General features: G+C 35.1%; 1 protein-coding gene across 4 annotated transcripts in view; it reads left to right on the top strand.

Moving 5' to 3' along the window:
* TRPC4 (transient receptor potential cation channel subfamily C member 4) overlaps positions 1–5,390 on the top strand; it is a 222,152-nt gene extending 216,762 nt beyond the window's left edge. For all 4 annotated transcript variants that reach the window (XM_058548051.1, XM_058548050.1, XM_058548052.1 and 1 more), the window contains exon 11: positions 1,434–5,390. In XM_058548051.1, coding sequence (XP_058404034.1) covers positions 1,434–2,156 — 723 coding nt within the window. In that variant the 3' untranslated portion in view covers positions 2,157–5,390. The remainder of the gene's footprint in view (positions 1–1,433) is intronic.
* The last annotated feature ends 18,919 nt before the right edge of the window (positions 5,391–24,309 follow it).

Genomic DNA, 24,309 nt, shown 5'->3' with positions numbered 1-24,309 from the left:
AAGAGGCAGATTCTGCAGAGCATGGAACCAGACACAGCACATTGAAAATCAGAGCTGGAAACAGCCATGTGTTCCAGCAAGACTGTATGTCTTCTGATTTTAAATTAAAGTCCTATTGAATTATCAAAAAAAAAAAATAAGTGGTGAAATTTCTCCTCAAAATACATTGTTTTCCAGCCTACTTAATCTGAAATGTCGAGGGGCTTATTTGGAGGCAGAGAAAATCCTAGTGCCTCGTGGCATTTGACTTGCTGATACCAGCAACACTCTAGCGAGTGAGCTTTAGTTTTTGAAATTTCAGTCTGATTTCTAAACTCGAAATATTTGGTCACCAACACTCTGAAAACAACAACAACAAAAGCTTCTTTGTGCTCTGCACAGCTTTGGTAGCAGGAAATTTAAGGTTTGAGCTTAATTATAACTTATAAACTTAGTCTTTTTCTTGTTTTTTTTTTAACTCTCTCCGAGGAGATGGCTGGAATACATGAAATATGGATATGCTCATATCAAGTGTGTGAAATCCCTTTGTTATTCTGCATCAGCTTTTAGAGATTTTGGAAGAATGATTAAAGTCAAAAAGATCTTATAGGCAAAAACAAACAAATAAAAAACCCATAGAGGACCTTTAACAGAGAAAAGCAGCAAGTTTGATAAAAAGACTAATGATAAGCAGCCAGTTAGGTAGAAGAGAAATAAACTGCAAAACTTAAAACGCAGATTGAAAGTTGGCAGTCACAACATCCAAATTTTGAAGTTAAATGGTTCATGGTGCTTTGGGCAATAGGTTGGAGACTGGAGGCCACCACAAAGGCTACCATCAGGTCAGGACTGACAATTCAGTTGTCCAAAAAGATAAGGGAATAGGATGAATCTAAGACATTTTGTCTGGTCTGAAGTAATGTGCAGGATTTAGTGGCTGAACCAGATGTTAGGTAAAATCAACTCCAAGGTAGTAAACAATTGAGAGTAACTGCCAACTCTAGAAGAGTAGACTCCACTTTCTTTTGTCTTAGCTATCCCTTTGGGCAACAAAATTGTGCCAATATTAAAAATCTTTATAAAATGCATCTCTGAGAGAGTGTGGGGTGACTCGAAAGCAGAGTATTTTAGAGAGGAAGTACTTGAAACTGTAGTCCCCTAGACCCAACATACTCAACTACACAGTGGTGGAAAAGAAAACTCCTCCCATTTCTTTTCACATCAATTTAGGAAGTCTCCTTGTTACTACAGAACTCCAACAGGGACATTAGCAGACCTCAAAATGACACAAGTGCCCGTTAGAAAACTGGCAATTCCAATTAGAACCACAGCAGAGCAGAAGCTTAGCTCTTAAAAACGAGTGAAAACAGGTCAGACCCATATATGAAGGGAGCAAATGGTGTTGCCTGATGTTGAAAGTCCAAACTAATTTTATCTTTTTAAACTTCATTTAGGAACTAAAGCAAGACATTTCTAGTTTCCGCTTTGAAGTCCTGGGGTTACTAAGAGGAAGCAAACTGTCTACAGTGCAGTCCGCTCAGGCCGCAAAGGACTCTTCCAATTCAGCAGACTCAGATGAAAAGAGTGATAACGAAGGGAGCAGCAAGGACAAGAAAAAGAACTTCAGCCTTTTTGATTTAACCACTCTGATTCATCCGAGGTCAGCAGCAATTGCCTCCGAAAGACACAACATAAGCAATGGTTCCGCCCTGGTGGTGCAGGAGCCCCCAAGGGAGAAGCAGAGAAAAGTGAATTTTGTGACTGATATCAAAAACTTTGGCTTATTTCATAGACGATCAAAACAAAACGCTGCTGAGCAAAATGCAAACCAAATCTTCTCTGTTTCAGAAGAGGTTGCTCGTCGACAGGCTGAAGGACCACTGGACAGACATATTCAACTGGAATCCCGAGGATTGGTTTCACGGGGTGCCTTGAACATCCCCGGCCTCAGTGAACAATGTATATTAGTAGACCATCGAGAAAGGAATACAGACACGCTGGCTTTACAGGTAGGCAAGAGAGTGTGTTCATTCAAGTCAGAGAAGGTGGTGGTGGAGGACACGGTGCCAATAATACCAAAGGAGAAGCATGGGAAGGACGAAGACTCTAGTATAGACTATGATGTAAACCTCACAGACACAGTCATGCACGAAGACTACGTGACCACAAGATTGTGATACTTGAAGGAGGAAGCGTTTGTCATACATACACATATTTTCCGTAGTGCTCTGGGTGGGGGGAGATGTCCAAAAGTAAATTAGCAAATGCTAACTTACACTTTATAGCATTTATTAACTGTGGCATATTAACGTGTAACATGTTTCAATAAGGCAAAGGTTATCAAAAACCCTTGTTTTGTAGCCTGCTTTTGCTTTCACAATTTGTTTTACAACTTTTTTGTTAAATAAATGCACCTGGTATTCTCGTACTGTTGCAATTACCCACAGGAAATTTTTAGCTATCTTTTTCAATTAAAACAAATGCAATTTATTTCATGTGATAGTTGACTCCTACAATAGATATTTTTATACGCAAAAAACAACGTAGCTGAAATATTAGAGCTTTTCATAATTTTTTAGGGTCTCTAGAGATGGATACTTACCAAACACTTTTCACCCAGCCCTACAGTTTGGCTTTAAAATATAAATAAAATCAAATTATTTCTCAAGAACATATGAATAATTATAGTACACAATTAAAGCAAGCACGCCTTCTTCTCCTGGAGTCATGGTCAAACTGTCTCCTAAAATGAAAGTCAGGTATACTTTGTAGAGTTTTGGGTTGCCCAGTTTTTCCTTACAATAAGTAAAAGAGATGTTTGTCTTAATTTAGGTGATTGATGATTTTTAATGATATTTTGTCAGAAAAATGTTATATCAAGTTAAAAAAAAATTACCTTTTCAGATTTAACTGTTAATCAGTGTAAATATTAGTCTTTATGAATAACTCAAATTTCAAAAATGTGGCAAAAGTTCTCAGTGATAGAAATGAATAACAATACATTAGAATAGTTTAAACACTTTAAACAAAGCAAGATGATTGCATACTCATAATATCCAGATGAAAATGAACTCAGTCTAACAATTTAAATCTAAGCAAAGTTCAATTCTATTTTCAATCAGTGCAATATTGTTATCAATTCAAAAGAAGTTCAAAAACCTGGAAATTTCCTCTTCTTTCCCTTAGTCACTGGTGCATATTTCATTAAAATTAAAATCACTGAAAAATCATTATTAATTTTAGCAGTATATATAAATATCTAGTTTTCTCCATAGGGACAACCTTCTAAATTGCTTGTTTCTTCTATTGTTTCCAAGGTAATTTGCTTATATTACACTCATTCACTGAACTACTAAAAGGAAAGTGTTTTCACCTGATATAAAAAAAGTACTGGAAACTTCTTAAAGTTTAAATTGTGTAACTTGTGTCTATTTAAGCCATCATGGAAATAGAAGTTTCTTCACCACATGCGATTAGCATTTATTTCAGATCAATAGAAAAATGCTAAATTCATTTTATTTCAAAAATTACCTCCATGAACTAGAGAAAATGTACGTGATTTAGCATTGACCAAAAATTGCATAGTTTTACAAAACTCAGTTTTGTGATTACCATACATCAAAAATAAGGAATAACAGCAATAACAACATTAGCCACAGTTCTATATGCCATACACGTACTGATATACGTGTACTGCTCATAACAGCTCTCCGAAGTAGCTGCTATTCTTATCCCCACTCTATAGATGAGGAAACCAAGGCAAGCACTGACTTGGCTAAGGTTCACAGCTAGTGGTGGATCTATGCTGTGTCCCTCAGGGCCAGGCCCTTAACCACTGTACTGTACTGCCTCTCAGAACATAAACAGACCAAGCAGCAAAATGTGCACGTATAAGGGTTACTGTTGTCACTTCTGAAACACTATACGTTGAGAGACAATGAGTGTGGTAAACTCCGTAAGTTTGTGTCTCTTCTTGCAAAGCAAGAGGAGCACGTAAAATTAAAGATGCGTTAGGTTCTTTAGACTCAATTACATTATAGAAGTTAGTAGATTTTAAAAAATATATTTGGTATGGGCTATCAGAATTCAACTGGAAATATTAGATTTTAGTTTTCAGAAAAGCCAGAGACATTGAGATACTGCTCACTCCTAAATCTGGTTTTGTCCTCGAGAGTTAGGAATGAATGGGCCAGACAGGTTTGGAGAAACACAATAAACCTAATGAATGTTCTTACTGCTTCAAGTGCACCTTTATCTCAAGTGTGTGAGGACTCAGAATAAGCCCTGGGGATACTGAAATACCCAATTGTTCTAAGTTAGACATACAGTAGTAGGGGAATGGTAGGTCTATTCTCAATACTTGAGGTATTTTCCAATGATTTTTTTTTTGCTCCCTCTGTTTTTCCCCCAAAGATCATATACATCACCATTATACATATCCTACTAGAATTTAATTTCAAATTCCATCTATTCCTTCAAATAACACCAACAACAATAAAAGCAACAACAACAAAAAAATTTTCCCAGTGGCTCATTTATATCAGGGGTTAGGGTGCTGATATTTTATTGGTGAACATGGTGATAACAGAGGAATTTATTTGGAGCCAGTAACACACTGCTTTTCAGTGTTCTGGAAATGATGGTCTCTAACAACCCTCAGATGTCACTGACAGATGCGCTTACGAGTTTAGACAAAGTATTGGATATTGTTGGTACCAGATGTCCTAGAATTGAATATTACTCTAAATACGTAGGGATATTAGGTAGCATTAATGAACATGAATAGTAGAAAAGAATAAGAAAACATAAAACAACAGCAGGATTGCAAATAAAGGGATAATGTTTTTGAGGTCTTTAAATGAGTAATTTGGGGTTTCTTGCCATTTCTATTTATATTTCTATCAACAGAAATTCCTAAACACCAAAGAGGTTTGATATCACACCTTCATTTGCATAAATAATGTTTTTGTGTGTTTCATGCCCTTTTGATATTGCTGCTGCTCACCTGTATTTATTTATTTATTTTTGGCCATGGTTGAGTGGAAGAATGTCTAGAATCCAGCTTAACTTTAATAGAATTAGGTTAAATTCACAGTAGTTCATTTATCATAGATATATCTTTGGAAAACCCATTTATAAGAAAGAATGCTATAAAGATGTATCTCACCATTTGTGATAGATGTATTCCTGAAAATATCTGTGTAAATAAATCTATATTAACTTCAGTAGGGAAACTGGCTATGTAAAAAAAGAAATGGTAGTGAATTATTTTGTAAAATGATGAATTATTTTTCAAAGTGATAATCATCCTCAAAATGTAACTGTTTCATAAGTTGGATATTTGTATATCAAATTTTCTTAAATTAGATATTTTATTTACTGGCTGGCAATTAAAATACTGCAAAAGCATACTCACTTTCTTGCCTTGATCTGGATAGCAATCTGAACTACTTTAGTAATCAAACACACAAACCTAAACAGTGAAATTTCTTGGGTTACTATTGGGGTGTAAAGAAAAATATTGATTAAGAGTTAAGGGTAGTAAACTTTTCGTATTATTCTCAAAGAAGCAGTCAATTTTCTAGCTAATGTGGAAGGAATACAGATAGCCGGTGGTATAAAAATAAGCTCTTTTTCTATTCAATAATCCTTAATAATTCTGGGATTTAGTTGAGCAAATGATTGTCCAGTCTCATGACGTTTTGTTGAAGAGCAGACATCAAGTACCGAAATCTATTCCTTCTTAGCTATTATGCATTGTGTTTGCAGCAGAACCTTCTACAGTTTAGACAGCTGCCAGTTTAAATATTTTACACAGTACCCCTAAAAGTCAGCCCAGCAAAACCATCCATGTGTCTCTCTAAAAATGTTTATAATGACTTATATTTTTTAAAAGCCAAATATGTGAATATATTTCACCATTTTGAAAATCATTTCTTCAGTTTAGCTTTATTACATTTTTTTTCCGTCTTATATTCTCCAAAATTCAGACTTCCCAGTAACCACAGAAATTAGAAATTTAATATCTCTGGCAATCTCCTTAAATTCAACTTCAAAAATATTATTTTAATTATTTCACAATATATTACAGTGCATTTTGTGTATATAGTGTTATCACACGACTTTTTTGTGTGTGTGTGTGTGAGGAAGATTAGCCCTGAGCTAACATCTATTGCCAATCCTCCCCTTTTTGCTGAGGAAGATTGGCCCTGGGCTAACGTCCATGCCCATCTTCCACCACTTTATATGGGATGCCGCCAAAGCATGGCTTGAAAAGCGGTGCATCGGTCTGCACCCGGGATCCGAACCTGCGAACCCCGGGCTGCCGAAGCGAAGTGCACGAACTGCTATGCCACCAAGCTGGCCCCTAACATGACTTTTTAGAAAATTTTATAACCGTACTAAATATGTTCTCCATAGATAACTGGAGAAACTAAGGCTCAGGGCGTTTATGGCAATTACCTAAATTTACCCAGCTACTCAGTGGTTGAGGAGAGCTTAAAGAAAATATTCTTCATCTAAATATTCAGAAGAGACATCAGGTCATAAAATCTTGGCTAATGAATTTTTACTTTTGTGAAATTTTGTCTTCTTTGCTCTCTCCTTCAGTAGAAAATATTTCTAGTTGTTCAAACTTTCCACATCTAAAATTCAGAATTAATATCATATTATCTTTTTTTCCCTACAAAATTGTGTTCACAGATTTTTTTTAAAAGTGGTTTCTTACTGTTGTCTAAAAATACACTGTTCATCATTTTCACTTCAACTATAGATTTTGTGATAATTCTATATGCACACTGGTAATAATAAAATGTATTAAGTAATATTAAAGCTTCTCAACTGAAAAATAATGGAGCAGGAAAATATGAAACTGAGCCAAGATTGAGACCATGGGACCAGGACCAGATATGGCATTCTGTCACTGAGCTGACAAACAGTGAAATTCACCAGTAGCCAAAACATCAGTTTCCTCTAGAGCTGCACTGTCCAATATGGTAGCTACTACCCACCAATGGCTACTAAGCACCTGAAATGTGTAAAACATACATCAGATTTCAGACTTAGTATGAAAATAGTGTAAAATATCTCATTAATATTTATACCGATTACATGTTGAAATGATAATATTTTGGATGCATTGGGTTAAAATATACTAATGAAATTAGTTTCACGTTTCTTTTTACTTTTTAATGTAGCTACTAGAAAATTTTAAAATACTATGTGGCTGGCATTCGTAAGTTGCAGTACGTTTCTATTGGACAGTGGTGCTCTGGAGCATCTCTATTTGTTTCATTCTATTCATATATTTCCGTCATTTGAATTTCATAGGTAAAACTTAAATATTCAACTACTCAAAAAATATTGGTGTGGCTCGACTTAAATTTGCCATCTCTCGTTGATTCCTAATCTCCTAATGGAATTATTGCTAATAATTTTCTGTTTTTCATGTTTTCCTCTGCCTTTGCAAGTATATTAACATAGAAATATGTATACATATGTATATGTTATGGTTTTTTATTGTTTTTATCAAGAATGGGATTATATGATACCTATAACTTAGTAATTGTTTGTTTTTCACCTAACAGAGTACCGTGGCAGCCTTTTATAGAGCCGTTTAATATAGTGCAGCCATTTGAATCCAAAGAAATTCCTTCATTAGTTGTTTTACCTATTGAAATATATTCGTATGCTATTTTTAAAACCACTATGGAAGACCTACTTATTGGATCAAACATGAGGTTTTGAGGAATACTTGAGAGATAACAAAGTGTTTCTGAAAGGCAAATATGCTCATTTCTCTCCTCTGTTGACAATTTTGCACAACTCTCTATTTTCCTCGTGATTAAATGCAGATTCCACAGCATGATCTTCATTAAGTGGCCCTACTTATGGTACCAGCATCATTTCTCAGCATCATTCCCTTGTATACACTAAACTTCAGCCATTCCAGACTTCTTTTAGCTGTTTAAGACATAATATTTCTCTTTCTCCAACATTTACAAATACTGTTCCTCCAGGTTTGTATCGTAATTGGACTGAAATTTTATTACTTTAAGGAATTTTCTTTAATCCAAGATTTTAATTAATTCTAATTAATCTGTTTTTACGGTTTCCTTTAGGTCTAGTTGTTTTACCAAATGTCTTTTTTCTTTAAGATTATCTTTTCCTGAGCCTGTAGATAATGAGCCAGGTTTCTATACTCTGAAAATAGGAGGTTATCTGCACTGAATTCCTTTCAGGGCATCAATGTACTTAGAGCAGTTTAATTTACTCCGAGGAAATAACTCACCGTGTTGCTTCAACATTCAGAATGCACAATGACCTGTGGTCTACGAGAACGCAGGAAACTGGTTATCTTTTCATAGCTGCTGAGGAGTGACCACAAATGGGGCATTTCACTCATTTAGACGTCATCTGCTGATATTTGAAATTTCTGGATGAAAGTGTCCCATCTATCTCTAAAATACTGACCGATGCTAAATCACCTTTAAGTATCAAACAAAAAGGAAAGTGGAAATGTAGAAAAAATACAGCACCATAAAATATTTAATGAATGGTTATGTCTTCTGTTTTTTTTTCAAATTAAATTTAAAAAAAATTTTGAGATCATTATAGATTCTTATGCAGTTGAAAGAAATAATAAACATACCATTTATCTATTTTCCTCCACTGGAAACATAATTCAGAACTATAGTACAGTATTGCAAAATATTGACATAGGTACAATCCACCAATCTCAGATTTCTGCAGTTTTACTTGTACTTATGTGGATGAGCTTGTGTGTGTATTTAATTCTCTACAATTTTTTCACATGTATAGGTTTGTGTATCCACAACCATAGTCAAGATACAAAATATTTCCATCGCCACAAGGATCCCTAGTATTGCTCCTTTTTAACCACATCCATTTGCTAACGCCCCAATCCCAAACCCCTGAAAACTACTAACTTGTTTTCCGTTTTTATAATTGTGTCATTTCAAGATTGTCATATAAGTGGAATCATACAGTACGTAACCTTCGGGGATTAGTATTTTTCACGCAATATAATTCTCTGGAGATTCATCCAAGTTGTTACCTCTATCAATATTTTGTGCCTTTTTTTATTGCTGAGTCCTATTCCATGGTATGGACGTAACACAATTTATTTAACATTTCACCCACTGAATGATATTTAGGCTGTTTCTAGTTTTTGGCCATTACAAATAAAGCTGCAATGAACATTCATGTACAGGTTTTTGTGTGACCAAGACTCTAATTGCTAGGTAGCATGGGAGTTGCATGCTTAGTTTTATAAGAAACAGCCAACTCATATCTCAGTATCATTTTACATATTCACCAGCAATGTATGAGTGAGTCAATTTCTCTGCATTTTTGCTAGCATTTGGTGTTGTCACCAATTTTTATTTTGTTCATTCAGATACTTGTGTAATGATATGCCATTGTGGTTTTAATTTGCGTTTCCCTGATGACTAACGATGTTGAACACCTTTTCTTGTGCTTATTTCCCATCTGTATATCATCTTGGTGAAATTTCTTTTCATGCTTTTGTACATGTTCTAATTAGATTTTTTTTTTTTTTTTTTTTTTTTTTGTGAGGAGATCAGCCCTGAGCTAACATCAGCCAATCCTCCTCTTTTTTTGCTGAGGAAGACGGCCCTGGGCTAACATCTGTGCCTATCTTCCTCCACTTTATATGGGACGCCGCCACAGCATGGCTTACCAAGCAGTGCGTCTGTGCGCGCCCGGGATCCGAACCAGCGAACCCCGGGCCGCCGCAGCGGAGCGCGCGCACTTAACCACTTGCGCCACCGGGCCGGCCCCTAATTAGATTATTTTTTTTATGTTGAGTTTTGAGAGTTCTTTTTATATTCTAGATACTAGTCTTTTGTCAGATATGTGTTTTGTAAATATTTTCTCCCAGTCTGTAACTCTTCTTTTCATCCTCTGTTAAGAGTCTTTCGGAGAGGAAAATTTTTAAATTTTAAGTCCCATTTTTCAACCTTATGTTCTATGGCAATTCTAAGATGATGAAGATTTTCTCCTGCTTTTTTTTTTTCCTAAAAGCTTTATACTATTATGTTTTACATTTACCTATATTATTTTTCCTATTTCTTTTCTTCCAAGTACTTTAGCATTTACACAGATTTACAGAAGAAAAGTCATCTTGAGGAGTGAGATCACGTCCATAGAGAGAGGCAGTGAGGAGGGGGACTGTTAACAGGCACATTCGCGGGTGGTGGTGAAATTGAGGTGACAAGAAGAAAGGTAAATCATTTTTATGAGACAAAAACTGACTTAGTTACCTGGAAATTATAGCCAGACTTTTCTGAATCTTGAAAAACAAAGCTCAAATAATATTTCAATTTCATTACATTTCTCCCAACTTCTGAATCAGATGCAGAAGCAGTACAGAATGAGAAAAACTGTTGTGATGAGACTGAAAACCAGAAATACAAAAAATTTTCAATTGTACTCCTCTTCATGAAACCCAACTGCTATTTGAAAAACCTGAGATTGCTGAAATATGATCTGACTCTCTATTTTATGAAGAGTAATCACTAAATTTGAAGCTAGTATGTAGGTACCATTAAAACAACAAATCATTTGTTTGAAATGCTTTTTTTTTTTTTTTTTGCTTTAACAGTGCACAACAACAAAAAAAGAATAATTTGGGTATAAAAGTAATGTAATTCATTGGTGTAAACTTAATAAAACTAGAATAATGAAATTATAACTACACCAGAATATATACGAACCATGAAACAAAACAATTTAGTGCACACAAAAACAATAATGATTGAATGGTTAAGAATGTGGCATAAAATTCCCATGTTAATCAAAATCATTTCTGAGGCTTCTATTATAAAGGAAAAGTATCACTAACACCTATAAAAAATATGGACTAGAATTTCGGCTAAGTCAATATGGTATAATATCATAATATTTTGATTCTCTGGTGGAAATATGGCAATTAACTGAATTGCTTAATCAATGAAAACTATTGGAATTCTTCTATAAAATTCAAAGTTTCCACTTTACAAAGCAGAGTTGAAAATTATAACTGAATGTGTAAGATGATCTAGATCTTTAACTTTGCATTTGCTTTCTATCATTTCCCATCCCTTCCCCCCATTAGAGATTTGGCCCTGTGGTAAACAATAAGGATAAAAAGATGAAGTATGCTTTCTGGAGGAGCTCACAAAGCCAAGTCTGGAAAATCTCACTTATGTTTGCCATTGTAAGAGATTAGAACCAGTATTGTTCTCCATACAGGTATTGCTTAGCAGTCAAGGTTTGTAGCCTAGATATCTTTTTCCTCATCATGCATCAAGCCATGTGAAAAAAGACTATTTCGCTAAATGAGATATGTATTTTAGAGGTAGAAATGTAATAAGAAATACACAAAAGACATAGTTTTTAATTTCTTGCCTAAAATAAATGTATTTAATTGGCGATACATTGATCAATTAGCATCTTCATATTTTTACCCAGCTATATGGTAAATTGCCTTTTGCAACAATATTCCTTCACTCACAAATATTGATTAAGCACAAATTTTGTGACAGGCATTGTGATACATGCTGAGAATAAAATAATAAAACAAAAAGTTATTGAATTAAAAAAAGGTTAATCTTCTGGAAATAACAATTCAGTACAATAAGCATGATGTCCCTGGGGAGCACCTAGGAGGGGCAGCACCTAAACTAGTCTGGGTACAGAGAACAAGAGATGTCTATGTTAATTTCTAAAGATGAGTAATAGTTATTCAGAAGCTGGTCTTTATGCTAGGCGCAACTGGGAGTCATTCAAGAATTTCATGTAGGAGTTTGTCATGACAAAATTCTAAGGTAGAGATGGAAAGAGATGTGAAAATCATCACATTTGCACAACAAAATTAAAGAGAAATGAGTCCTTTTGATTCTGAAAAAGAGGTGTTTTAGGATTTTGCTTAATGGTTTTAAATAGCCTAGCTTCCAATCTGCAGATAATAAATGAGTAATAAATTTTTCTAGAGCAAAACAAGTCAATACAATTCTAATTAGTTTTCTATTTTATCTTTTAAAAAGCTGAATAGGGCCAGCCTGGTGGTGCAAGCCGTTAAGTGCACGGGCTCTGCTGCAGCAGCCCAGGGTTCTCTGGTTCGGATCCCGGGTGCGCACAAACGCACGGCTTGTCAAGCCATGCTGTGGCAGCGTCCCATATAAAGTAGAGGAAGATGGGCACGAATGTTAGCTCAGGTCCAGTCTTCCTCAGAAGAATGAGGAGGATTGGCATCAGATGTTAGCTCAGGGCTGATCTTTCTCACAAAAATAAAAATAAATAAATAAGAAGCTGAATATGTTTTATATTCAACATAATGAATTTTCTGGCCATTCTTAATCATTTGAAGAGTAATTATCTTTTTTTAGTAGTTTTATTGCGATATAATCTACAAACTATACAATTCACTCATTTAATGTGTAAAATTCAGTGTTTTTGGTATATTCACAGATTTGAGCAAGCATCATACAGTCAATTTTAGAACATTTTCATTGCCTCAAAAAGAAACCCTGTACCCTTTAACTATCACCATCCTATCCTGACACCTCATCCCCCTCCAGCCCTAAGCAACCACTAATTTTCTTTCTGTCACTATAGATTTCTTACTCTGGATTTTCATATGAATTGGATCTTGTACGTGGTGTTTTGTGACTGACTTCTTTCAATTGGTATAATGTTTTCAAAGTTCATCCGAGTTGTAACATGTGTCAGTACTTCATTTCTTTGTATGGCCAAGTAACATTCCATTGTATGTATATACCACATTTTGTTTATTTACTTGTCTGTTGATGAGCATTTGGTTGTTTCCACCTTTTGGCTATTATGAATAATGCTGCTATAAACTTGTGCATTCAAGGTTTTGTGTGGATGTATGTTTTCATTTCTCTTGGGTAAATATCTAGGAGTGGAATTACTGGGTTATATGGTCACTTGGTGTAATCATTTGAGGAACTGCCAGAATGTTTTCCACAGTGGCTGCACCATTTTCCATTCCCACCAGCAGTGAATGAGAATTTTGATTTTTCCACATCTTCATCAACACTTTTTCTCTGAGTTTTTTATTCTAGCCATCCTAGTGGGTATGAAGTGGTATCTCATGTGATTTTGATTTGCATTTCTCTGATAACTGATGGTGTTGAGAATCTTTTCACGTGTTTATTGGGCATTTGTATAACTTTCTTGGAGAAATATCTATTCAGATACTTTGACCATTCTTAATTGGGTTATTTGTCTTTTATTATTGAATTTTAAGAGTTCTTTATATATTGTAGATACAAATCTCTTTTCATATGTATGACTTGCAAATATTTTTTCCCCTCTCTGTGGGTTATCTTTTCACTTTCTTGATGGTGTCTTGTGAAGCACAAAAGTTTTTAATTTTGGTGAAGTTCAATTTATCTATTTTTCTTTTGTTGCTTGTGATTTTAGTGTCACATCTAAGAATCCTTTGCCAATGTCGTGACTATTTAGCCAAATATTTCCTTGTGAAAGTTTTATAGTTTTAGCTCTCACACTTAGGTCTTTGATCCATTTGAGTTAATTTTTGAATATGCAGTGAGGTAAGGATCCAATTTCATTCTTTTGCAAGGGGTATCCAGTTGCCTCTGTATGGTTTGTTGAAAAGACTATTTTTTCCCCGTTGAAAGGTCTTGGCACCCTTGTCAAAAATCAGTTGACCATAGATGTATGTATGGACTTATTCTTGACTCTCAATTCTGTTTCATTGAGATATACCTTTATCCTTGTACTGTTACCACACTGATGTGATTACTGTTGCTTTGTAATAGTTCTGAAATCGTGAAGTGTGAGTCCTCTTACTTTTTTTTTTTCAGCATTATTTTAGCTATTCTGGGCCCCTTGCAAACCCATGAATTTTAGAATCAACTTTTCAATTTTTACAAAGAAATTATCTGGGATTCTGATAGAGATTTTATTGAATCTGTATGTCAGTTTGGGGAGTGCTGCCATTTTTAGAATGTTAAATCTTCTAATTCATGAACACGAGATTTTTCCCATTTATTTAGATCTTCTTTAATTTCTTTCAACAATGTTGAAAGAGTTTTCAGAGTATAAGTTTTGGACTTCTTTTGTTAAATTTATTCCTAAATATTTTATTCTTTTTGATGCTGCTGTGAATGGAATTATAATTATCTTTTAAGATTCTCAACAGTCAGAAATTATTGATACATAAATACATAAAATGAAATTCATCAATGCTATAGTTACATCAATTAAAAACTGGATAAAGTGAAATTTCTATCCGCTATTACCTTAGACACTTTTGCTATGTAATGATGCAGTCTCTGAGGATCCAATCTCTTTTATTGACAAAGCCACTCAGCTGCTCGAATTGTTATAAAATCCAAGAATAAAATAAATTATGTATTTAAGCATACAATTCTTCATTCTTGTTCCAGGTTCTACTTAATGGTCTCATTTTATTTACCCTGTGTATTATGTATATAACTTTTGTCAATTTAAATTGCAGTGTGGTTACATGTGTTAATAATATGTTTGTATTTACATCTAAACCTAACATTATCATCCATCTCACCATACCATAATGTGAACACAAACTTCCCATGTTCCTTTTTAAGAAGGAGTTTTAAAATTGTACTGGGTTTTACGTATGTATACACTGTAGTTTGTTGATGCTAATATGCACTAAGTAACCATTATAAGAGATCTCATTTATGAATATCTAATTATAATCTTATTGATTAATGAGGAGTGAGGAGTAGGGAAGTGGATTAAAATGCTTATTACTATTTTTCATATTTGCAATTTTACTATACTTAGTAATGGGTGTTTTGACTAATACAGAAAGTATGCCCATAAATTTTACCAGTTTATGGAATCAAGATATTCCATTAATCTATTATATAGGATAGGAGGAAGAATAAATCTAGCTACTTTGGAGGCTAATTACTCCCTCAGAGTAGGCCATAAACAAACTAATTGGTTATATTAGTTGAAAAAGTGAGATGAAAAGAAAAAGATGGGTGGCTGTATCAGAAAACGGGGTCCATGATATCTGAAGATTAAGTTTCCAACATGGATGAGAAAAAAAAGCGAAAACGAAGATGGCAACAAGCACAACTTTGCATCCACAACTGTTAGTAGAAGGAGGATTAGGACTGATGCTCCTGACAAAGCCTTACTCGCTGGCCTTCATTTGCTCTTTCTGTCCCTATCAGGGACAATTTAAAGAGGAAAAAAGTGTTTTGAGGAAATAAAATAGGCCAATCATGGATATAAATATTATAACTTTATATATGTCTATATGGCACTAAAATGAGTGAGAATTTGGTTATAATCGTGTTTAATAAACGAAAATAGCCAAAGCCACTCTCAGTCAAAATTTGTTGATCAGAATCTTCTGCTTTGGCTATTGGACTTGGAAGCAAGAAGTTTAACTTCCAGCTTTATTCTAATGTCTTTATTGGCTCATTTGTAAAATGAGAAAATAGCAACTTACTACTCTGGATCAAAGAGCTCAGTTATCATTATGATTTTAAAAAATGGAAAAAGAAATGAAAAGTATTTTATCAAGCATAAAGAACTACATGTGCATGATTTTCTTTTCATTACATGAGGATCACACTAAGGAATTTCAAAGAATTTAGGATTACGTGGTATGTTCTCCACATATAACTTGGATCAAAGAAAAACTATGCAAATCACCTTAGGAAGCAGAATGAGCTGCAGGCCAAGACCTCACTGCAACCTGATCTAATGTATTCATGTGGCTAGACAAAGCAGGTGACTGTCAGAATGAGGGTGACAGCCACAATCTGGTTAAATGCTGTAGAGAAAAGTTAAAGGAGTGTCAGAGCAGCCAATTTTGGCATTTCCAGACACACGTTGCCCTGGAAAAGAAGGAATCTTTGTCCATGGATTTGGATCATTCAGGTCCCATGGATAAAGCTGACCCAGTGTGGAGATAAATGAATGAAGGTATGGTGATAAATGCCTCTGATACCATGGCCCAAATTTTGCTTTCTAATCCTAGTGAGGTCCCTCATTATAGCTTTATTCCTGGAGCATCTGCACTACTAAGGTTGAATCACGTCTTCTGGTTTATGTGAAAGCTATAAGCATGGAAGTAAGAAATAGGCATCTTGATCATAGAAAGCAAGCTTCTGAACTTAAGTAACTTGAGTCTATGAGAGATGGGACCATGCTATAGGGGCTGAAAAGTTATATTTCAGAGCCTTCAGGCAAAGAGCCAGTCGCTGAATTATGGCCAGTTAATCCAGGAGAGGCCAGCTTGTGAGATCTCCTGGGAGACAACCAGCTGGTGTTGCTGAAGGGGCACACATGTCTGTATCACTAGGCATATTTACTATTCTAATATCCACAGTTATTATTATTATTGCCAAATCTCATTTTACACGTTATGTTGAAGACCTATTTAAGTTACTAAACAAAAAAGTAAAAGGGTCACAGATGATATCTACTTTGGCTTAGATCACATTCTGAAATTTACAGAAATAAAACAAAACACGTATACTAACAAAACCTATGTATACCCTAGGGTTTGATTTTAAAGACCAGATCAAACTGGTGCTGAGAAAGATGCTGAAGTCAAGAAGCATGCTCACCTTTCTGGCCCGGCAGATGAATAGCTCAAGGGATGAACAGAATAGAAGGAAATGACCACACAACCCAAACAGCCGTAGCCAGAAAGATCGTTTCCTCTGCTAGGGAAATCAGGAGACATAAGAAAGAAAAGCATTTTTGGAGTTGTCAAGAGCGTCAAGCGGTCAAATAACAGAAAAATAGAATTTTTCTGGGAACAACAAGAATGAAAACCAGAATGGGTTAGGGCAAAGTTAACTTCAGATTCATAAGGCAGAGGAGCAATATTCTGAAATGTGTATTAAAAATTGAAAAAGATTCAGACTCCCAACTTCTTGTTCTCAAGATACATGTGATGTGGAGAATGAATCATGTCCACAGGACAGGGCTACATGGAGAGATGGTTTCCTCAGATGAGAACCAACTATTCAGGAGGGGAAAATTGGTGGAAATTATTTTCAAAGTAGTGAGCAATTGTTTAAAACTCATTTATTTAGCATGAAATAAGTAAATTACTAAATAATTGTTCCAAAGTTTAAAATTAAAGGGTTTGAGGAAGAAATCATGGGAGAGAATATATGACTGGGGAGGATAACATTAAAGGTAATTAACCATATAACAAGGATATAAAACAGGGTGGTACTGGTGTGTGGTAAGATTTCCTAAAATAATTGATTACCCAAGTTCCTGGTGCATTAGGGAAAAAGAGTGGAAGCATTATTTACATTACTATCCTTTCTGGAAAAAACTAGCCTCATCTTTGATTAATTGTGTTTCTGAGAGAATCTTAGCCCAGGTGAGCAGGTATGTAATAGGTTTTATTACGGATTAAGAGTCTAACCAGGAGTCCTAAATAGCAGTAGATTTATTCACTTGTTGAATGAAAGCCTTAACTGAAATCAACATTTTTTGTACTTGAGAATGGTTGCTGAAAATCAGGGAAGAAAAAAAAGAAATTCGTTAAGACAGTGAAATAAGTTTATTCGAAAGGGTTTAATGGATCTAGTGCAATTTTTATAGGAGGTTGAATAAGTTAATCTCTAGCTCTCAATTTTTATGAGTTTTCAAAAATCACTGGACTATCTAAACTTTTTCCTAGCCAGAAACTTGTTTATTCCTTGCTTCTCTGTGTATTTTCTGCCTCTTCCTCTCTAAAATACTACTCCATAAAGCAGAGACTTTATCCACCTTGTTCACGCTCATAATCCTAGTGCCTAGAAAGTGCTTGGGATATTAGGGTATACCTAATAAATATTTTGTAATAAAGTTTTGAAATGTTCCTTCATACTACCAGGTCCACTTATCACCCAATTTCCTCTGTTGATAAGTCAAAGTAGGAATAGTAAAATGTATATAAATTCAATGGTTTTCTAAAATCACAATTTTTACAGAAAATTTAACAAAGAAATGAAATGAAAGAAATCTATTTTTGAACACTTCCTTATACCAGGAGACTTTCATACATTATTTAATGTAACTCATAAAAGTTGTTAATAAATAAATTTTGTAGGTGAAGGAAGAGAGATTGAGAAAAGTTTGGCACTTTCCCTTAAGTCAAAAGACGTGTTTGTGAAATAAGATGGATTTTAACACATGCACCTCACTTCAAAGAAGAAGAAAAGGAAGGAAGGAGGAGGAGCAGGGGAGGTGGGGAAGGTGAAGGGGGGGAGAGAAAGAAGATATAAGAAAAATCAGAGAGAAGAAAGATTAACACTTCTTGGAATAAACATTTTACCTCACAATTTTCACAAGAATTAGATGTGATAAACTATATTCTCATATTACTCAAAATTGATGATCATAGAGCTTTTGTGATTTTTCCAAGTGATTCATAGCCAAAAGGTAGAGGATCTGGGTTTTGAACTAGGGTGCTTTTAACCCCAAAGCTCATGATCTTCTGATTACATCACTGTTTTTGACAGAAAAGAGAAGAAAAAAGAGGGGGGAAAAAAGGCAGAATATATTCAGTTTCATTTAGAACCCAAACTGGTTTTCAGAAAACTATATTTGGGCTGTTCTTACAGTCATGATAAGTTGAGGGACATGGTCTTCCTTCTTTCTCACAAGTCCCTTTGTTTCAGTTAGCTGGACTTTGTTTGCATTTACATATTAATATTATACTAAAGATAAAATTGTGAGGAAATTATGATGAATAAGTTATTGTCCCATACACATATAATTATCGTCACGGCTAATTGTTTCCTCTCACCTTGAAAAACCTAATTGTTTCCTGTCACATTGGAGAACCTGTCAGAGAACCACTGTATAAACAGAAACAAAAAGAAAGCCTTTGTTCCTTTGTTTTCTGCCTCTACAGAACATAGACAGGTGGAGTCCACATGCGGTCTAAAGATATCCACCCTGAAATTAGCCCCAGGAGGGATCCACGTGATGAAAAATGGAGTGTGATGGGATATGAAGTGCCTTTTTCATTAAAGATGTGTTTCAATCACTACATCTCCTGTTCCTTTTCCGTTATAAAACTGTGCTTGAATGTGTGGTTTGCATACCAGTCTCTGAACGTCAGAAATTGTTGCTTTAACCCATAAAGAAGTAATCAATATCTCTAAAAACTCTGTCATCATCATTGATTATCTCACCTAATACATTGTTGTGCAGTAATAATATTTTACTTGGTAAACTCCTAAAATGCACAAATTTTATAAAAATTATTTGTCAAAAAAATAGAGAATCATTGGCACTTCTGTCTTGTACTAACATGTATGTAGACATAAATCATTTTTTAAAATTCCTTATTCAGAGGAATATTTAAGAGTTGTTATCTCATTTCAATGAACAATGCTGTAGAATTTCCAGTTGGAGGGAATCTTTAAAATCATCTACTCTGGCATTCTAGTTGCAACTGAGGTTTTGTAAAGTGAAATTATACTTACAAGATTACATAGCAAGTCAGTTATATAGTTTTGAAAGCAACGCTGGAATCCAAGTTTCCAGATTCCTAAGCCAGAATCTTAAGTCCTGTCCACAAGACCAGCCTTGAGGAATTACCACGCTAAATGGCACCTAACAGTGATTGAATGCTATATTTTAGAGCTTCCTGTATAAACCTCTCATATTGTATGAGATCTGGTTGGGGGTGCTCAGAACCTGATGGGATCCTGTGGCAGGCTAATACCTCAGAGCTATAATTAAATCATGCTTAGGGACTACATTGTGGTATAACAGGCGTGACATTTATACCAAGTCAAATTCAGAAAGTTTAAGAACGAATTTCTATACTGTGCCAATTTATAGTGTTCCCTCTGCTTGTAGACCTTGTTTGGGTGCTAATAAGCACCAGTGACCACACTAAAATGTTTACCACAATCTGGGGCCCATTCATCACAATTTGGTTGGTAGTGGCTTATTGTGGCCAATGTAAAGCAGTGAACAAAGTCAGAAGACTTGAGTATTACCCCAGAATCCCCCTCTTAGGCCTTATCCTAACTTACCTTCACCAAGAGCTAGATGCCTTAGCAATATAGAGTTAATCACGGCACTTGACTTACCAAATTATGAGAATCGAATGGAGTCAAATGTTTGAAAGTCCTTTGAGGTACAAAAATGTGGTAAACAAACATAGGCTCATGACTCTGTTGCCTGAACTCAACTTATAGATGCCACAGAAGCAAGAGAGAGGCTGAAAGACGCTAAAATCTAAATCTAACCCACACAGACACTCACACACTGAGAGATCCTTGGAGAAGAAAACAGGTTTACCTTCAAGTGGGGGGTGTGAGGACAGAATGCTAGCCTAGGAAGTTATAGAAAGAGCACAGGCTAAAGAAGAGCTTTCTGGATGTGTATCACTAGGGGAATGGATATCAACAATGTCCTATAAGCATAAGATTAAATATTATGCAGCAGTCAGAAGTAACAAATTAAATCTACATATAACTACATGGAATGATGTTTAAAACATAGTATTGAATAAAAATATACATATCTATAGCAAAATACTATTTGGGAAAATTCATAATGTGCACACAAAAAACCAAAACATCATACATTTTTTCTACCACACACATGTATTTATAATCAACTGAGTTTCTATGGGAAGAAGAGGAATGTCATGTAGGATGACTTTAAAAAAGAGAAAACAATAATAAAATAGAACGAGGGAGGAGACTTAAACTTCGCTATGCTGTAATGTTTGTGAACTAAGGAATATTGTTATCTTCAGACACCAATTCCACGAAGAAAAAGAAAAGAGGAGAAGAAAATAGAGAGCAGCAGGAAAGTAGGGAGCACTACTCAAAATTAGGCTATGCCTCTCCTGTCTTCACTGCTGGTACAGAAAAGTATCCCGACAATTCCATAGTAACCATCCCAATAATATATATCATCTTTAACAAGAGCAAATTGTCATTTTCTTTTATTGATATTTGTATTCATATATATATGCATATACATATATACGTACACACATCTATATAATTTCCACTTATGTCTTTACTATCTGCTTAGAGACTAAAGGCGTAATAAAGAGATTATAAACAGTCTGTCTCCATTTTTGATGTTTGACAGCTAATAACTTTCAAGCCCCACTTCTCCCTTTTCCCCACCTTGACTGACATCTAGACAAGCCAATAAGAAAGCCTACAAGCGCTCTACTCCTTGGTGCTGGTGGGAAATTCAAACCAAGTGAACCCAGGCCCTGTGAAGACCACTCAGCCTGACCCCACACCCTAACTCCAATAAAAGTCCAAGTTCCCCTTTAGTTCCCCTTCCTGCTCTTTCAAGCCGCTTTTGAACCTTCTTGGGAACTTACTTTGCTCTCCAGAGAAGGTCTTATATAAGTAATAAATTTCTTTATACCTTCTTGGTGCATGTGTGGCAGCGTCAGTCTTGACATCTAGATCAAATTTCAGCACAATCCTGTCCCCCCTCAGGACAACCACAAATCAAAAAGGAAAATAAAATATACAGGGGCGCTAATTTCCATTCGGTCGTTCCAATGATGATGCTGGCCTGCAGAGCCAGCATAGCTAAAAAGAGATATGCAATAATTACCTTCATCTTTTTACCTGAAATTACCATTAAGACTGAAGGCAAAAGAAAAACATTTTTATAATTTTATCTCTATTTCTTTTTCGAATAAAATAAAAATAGCACTTAAGCAAAATAAGTCTTTTCTAAGCCATAGGGAATATATTACTATGGTAACATGATCTCCAACAGAAATAGCAACACTGATCTTGATATACTCATAGGATTAGTTTTCTCTTGATATATGCCACAGTGGCATATAGATAAGACCTGCAAAAACTTTAAGCAGAATATCTAAGCTACAATATAATGCAACCTCATAATGAGGTTATATAAAGCTTTACCTTCAGTCTCCATGTAAAATAATCAGAAACTCCTTTTTGGATTGTGCATTTTACATGTTAATAAGGGATATAAAGCAGAGTTGCTTTTCCAGGGCACACCAGCAGAATAGAAATCCTGTTAGGTACTCCTCACTTTTAAGTCGGTGGCAACTATCTATGTCTCCTGGCAGCCAAAAACAAAAAACCAAACCAAACAAGAGCAGCAAAATATCTTGTACCTTTCCAGAAAAAGTACTAAAAAGGGAATTTATATTTATTTACAAACAAATGTGGGAAGTTACTGTATATCATCCTGATACATTTGAATAATATTCCTAAATGTGTGTGTATACATATATAGATATATATCTATATATCCCTTTTTCTTTTTTAATTTGGATATGTTCCATCTTGAAGACTTGCCAGCTTAGCATCTCAGTGTCACCTTGACCTAACCATACAACCCTTGCAGTAGAATTATTCACCAAATACTTTGTCTTTCGTCCATTCGACCTGCCCCTTCTGTACCGCTGGGCTCTCTCTCTGTATCTCCCCAGAGTTAATCTTCTGAATAGGTTGAACAGATACTTCCACATGTTTTCCTACCCCCACAGAAGTGTCTTAATCCTGTAACTTTAAATCCTCCTTTACCTGCTTTACAGTTTAAAAAGCACTTTTACACATAGTTCACGACATCATCAACATAAAATAACTCTGGGTGTTTTCACTTTATTTTTGGTACTATTGCCCAACAGTTCCTTGAGGTCAATCACCATGCCTATTCAGGCTGAAAAATAGGTATTCCTTAGTGCATTTTGAGGTCTCACTTGACGTAAATACGGAGTTGGCAATTTTGAGAGTGATGTTTACTTCTGTCAACTTCAAAAAGACACAGAATTTATTCCATTTGGACATTTACTTAAAAACTTCCTCCTACTTTAAAAATAGCTCCTAAAACATCTCTGAGGGGTTGAAAGGACAGATATTATTAGCTGATTATTGAGTTAAAGAAATTGAAGTGCCAGGATGTTAAGTGATTTTCCCAATGATCTCACAGCTGATGACTGGATAATCAAGGGTTCAACTCAGACCGTCTGACCTCCCAGTAGCAGCCTCTCTCTCTCTTTGCCTCAAGTCTTTAAGTTTTAATTTCTTTACTCTAAGTCTTTTTACTTTTATTAATAGTCAAATCTCTCTTTAAATTTTAACAGTAATGTGTAAGTTTCTGTGAAAGAATAATCCAATACCAAGGTTATAGAGAGGAATGAAAGAAGATAAATGAAGAGAAAATAATCTTTGCTAAGGGGTAGACATGGTACCGGTTTCATAAGTTTACTTAGAGTTTTTCCTAATTTTACTTATCAGAATCTGATCTCCAACAGAAAGACCATAAACTCATTTTTACCTTAAGAAATAAACAGCTAAGGGGCCGGCCCTGTGGCCTAGGATTAAGTTCTGCACACGCCACTTCGGTGGCCCAGGTTTGGTTCCCATGTGTGAACCAACACCACTCATTGGTGGCCAAGCTGTGGCGGCCACCCACATATGAAATAAAGGAAGATTGACACAGATGTTAGCGCAGGGAGAATCTTCCTCAGCAAAAAACTAAATAAACAAATAAAATAAAATAAAGAGCTGATAACAGGTTACAGTTTTACTCCTGCTTCTCAGAGAAGGTGTAGCTTAGATGAAATTCTTAAAAAAAAGAAAAAAAGCCTTCCTTAGAGTAAAATTTCAGGCCACATCAAATAGTGGAGGATGTTAGAAGGATGAAGAATTTGGAAGAAAAGGAAAGAATTTGGTGTCTGAGAACATACCTGGTGGGAGTTTTCCTAGTAAGCCTTTCACTCTTTTCTCTACTTTAGATTTGTTGGTTGGGGTCACCAAGTCTATAGGCTAACCCCAAAGACCATCCATCTCACCTCACACCTTACAATTGTGTGAAGTGATATAATGCTATTGGAATCAAAAGCGATCCTAAGAATCATCTAATCTAATTGCTTTATTTTTAACTAATCTCAAAAAACACAATATATTGAGTTCTAAATATTTTATCTATTCAAGAGATTTTTACATGCCAAATTAATTAGAAGATGAAAACATTTGTTGGAATCACTTAAAAGAAATAACAACAAAATCCAACTGATACACTTTGTGTTAGAATCACCTGAACCAATTGCTCTCAATCCTGGCTGTTTATTATTGTTTCTTGGAGAAGTATTGATTTATTTTTTTCTGGAGTGGTAGTCTGGCCATCTGTACTTTTAAAAGGTCTTCAGTTAGTGCAGTTAGGCTCAACAAACACTGATCTAGACATTTTATATGACAGTATGTTATAGCTCAAATTAGCTGAGTGATGGTTAAAATATTTTCTTCCCTATGTAAGTATAAAACC

The sequence above is a fragment of the Diceros bicornis genome, chromosome 9 (assembly GCF_020826845.1).
Source record: "Diceros bicornis minor isolate mBicDic1 chromosome 9, mDicBic1.mat.cur, whole genome shotgun sequence".
Classification (NCBI taxonomy): domain Eukaryota; kingdom Metazoa; phylum Chordata; class Mammalia; order Perissodactyla; family Rhinocerotidae; genus Diceros; species Diceros bicornis.
This window is presented reverse-complemented; position numbering and strand designations above follow the sequence as displayed.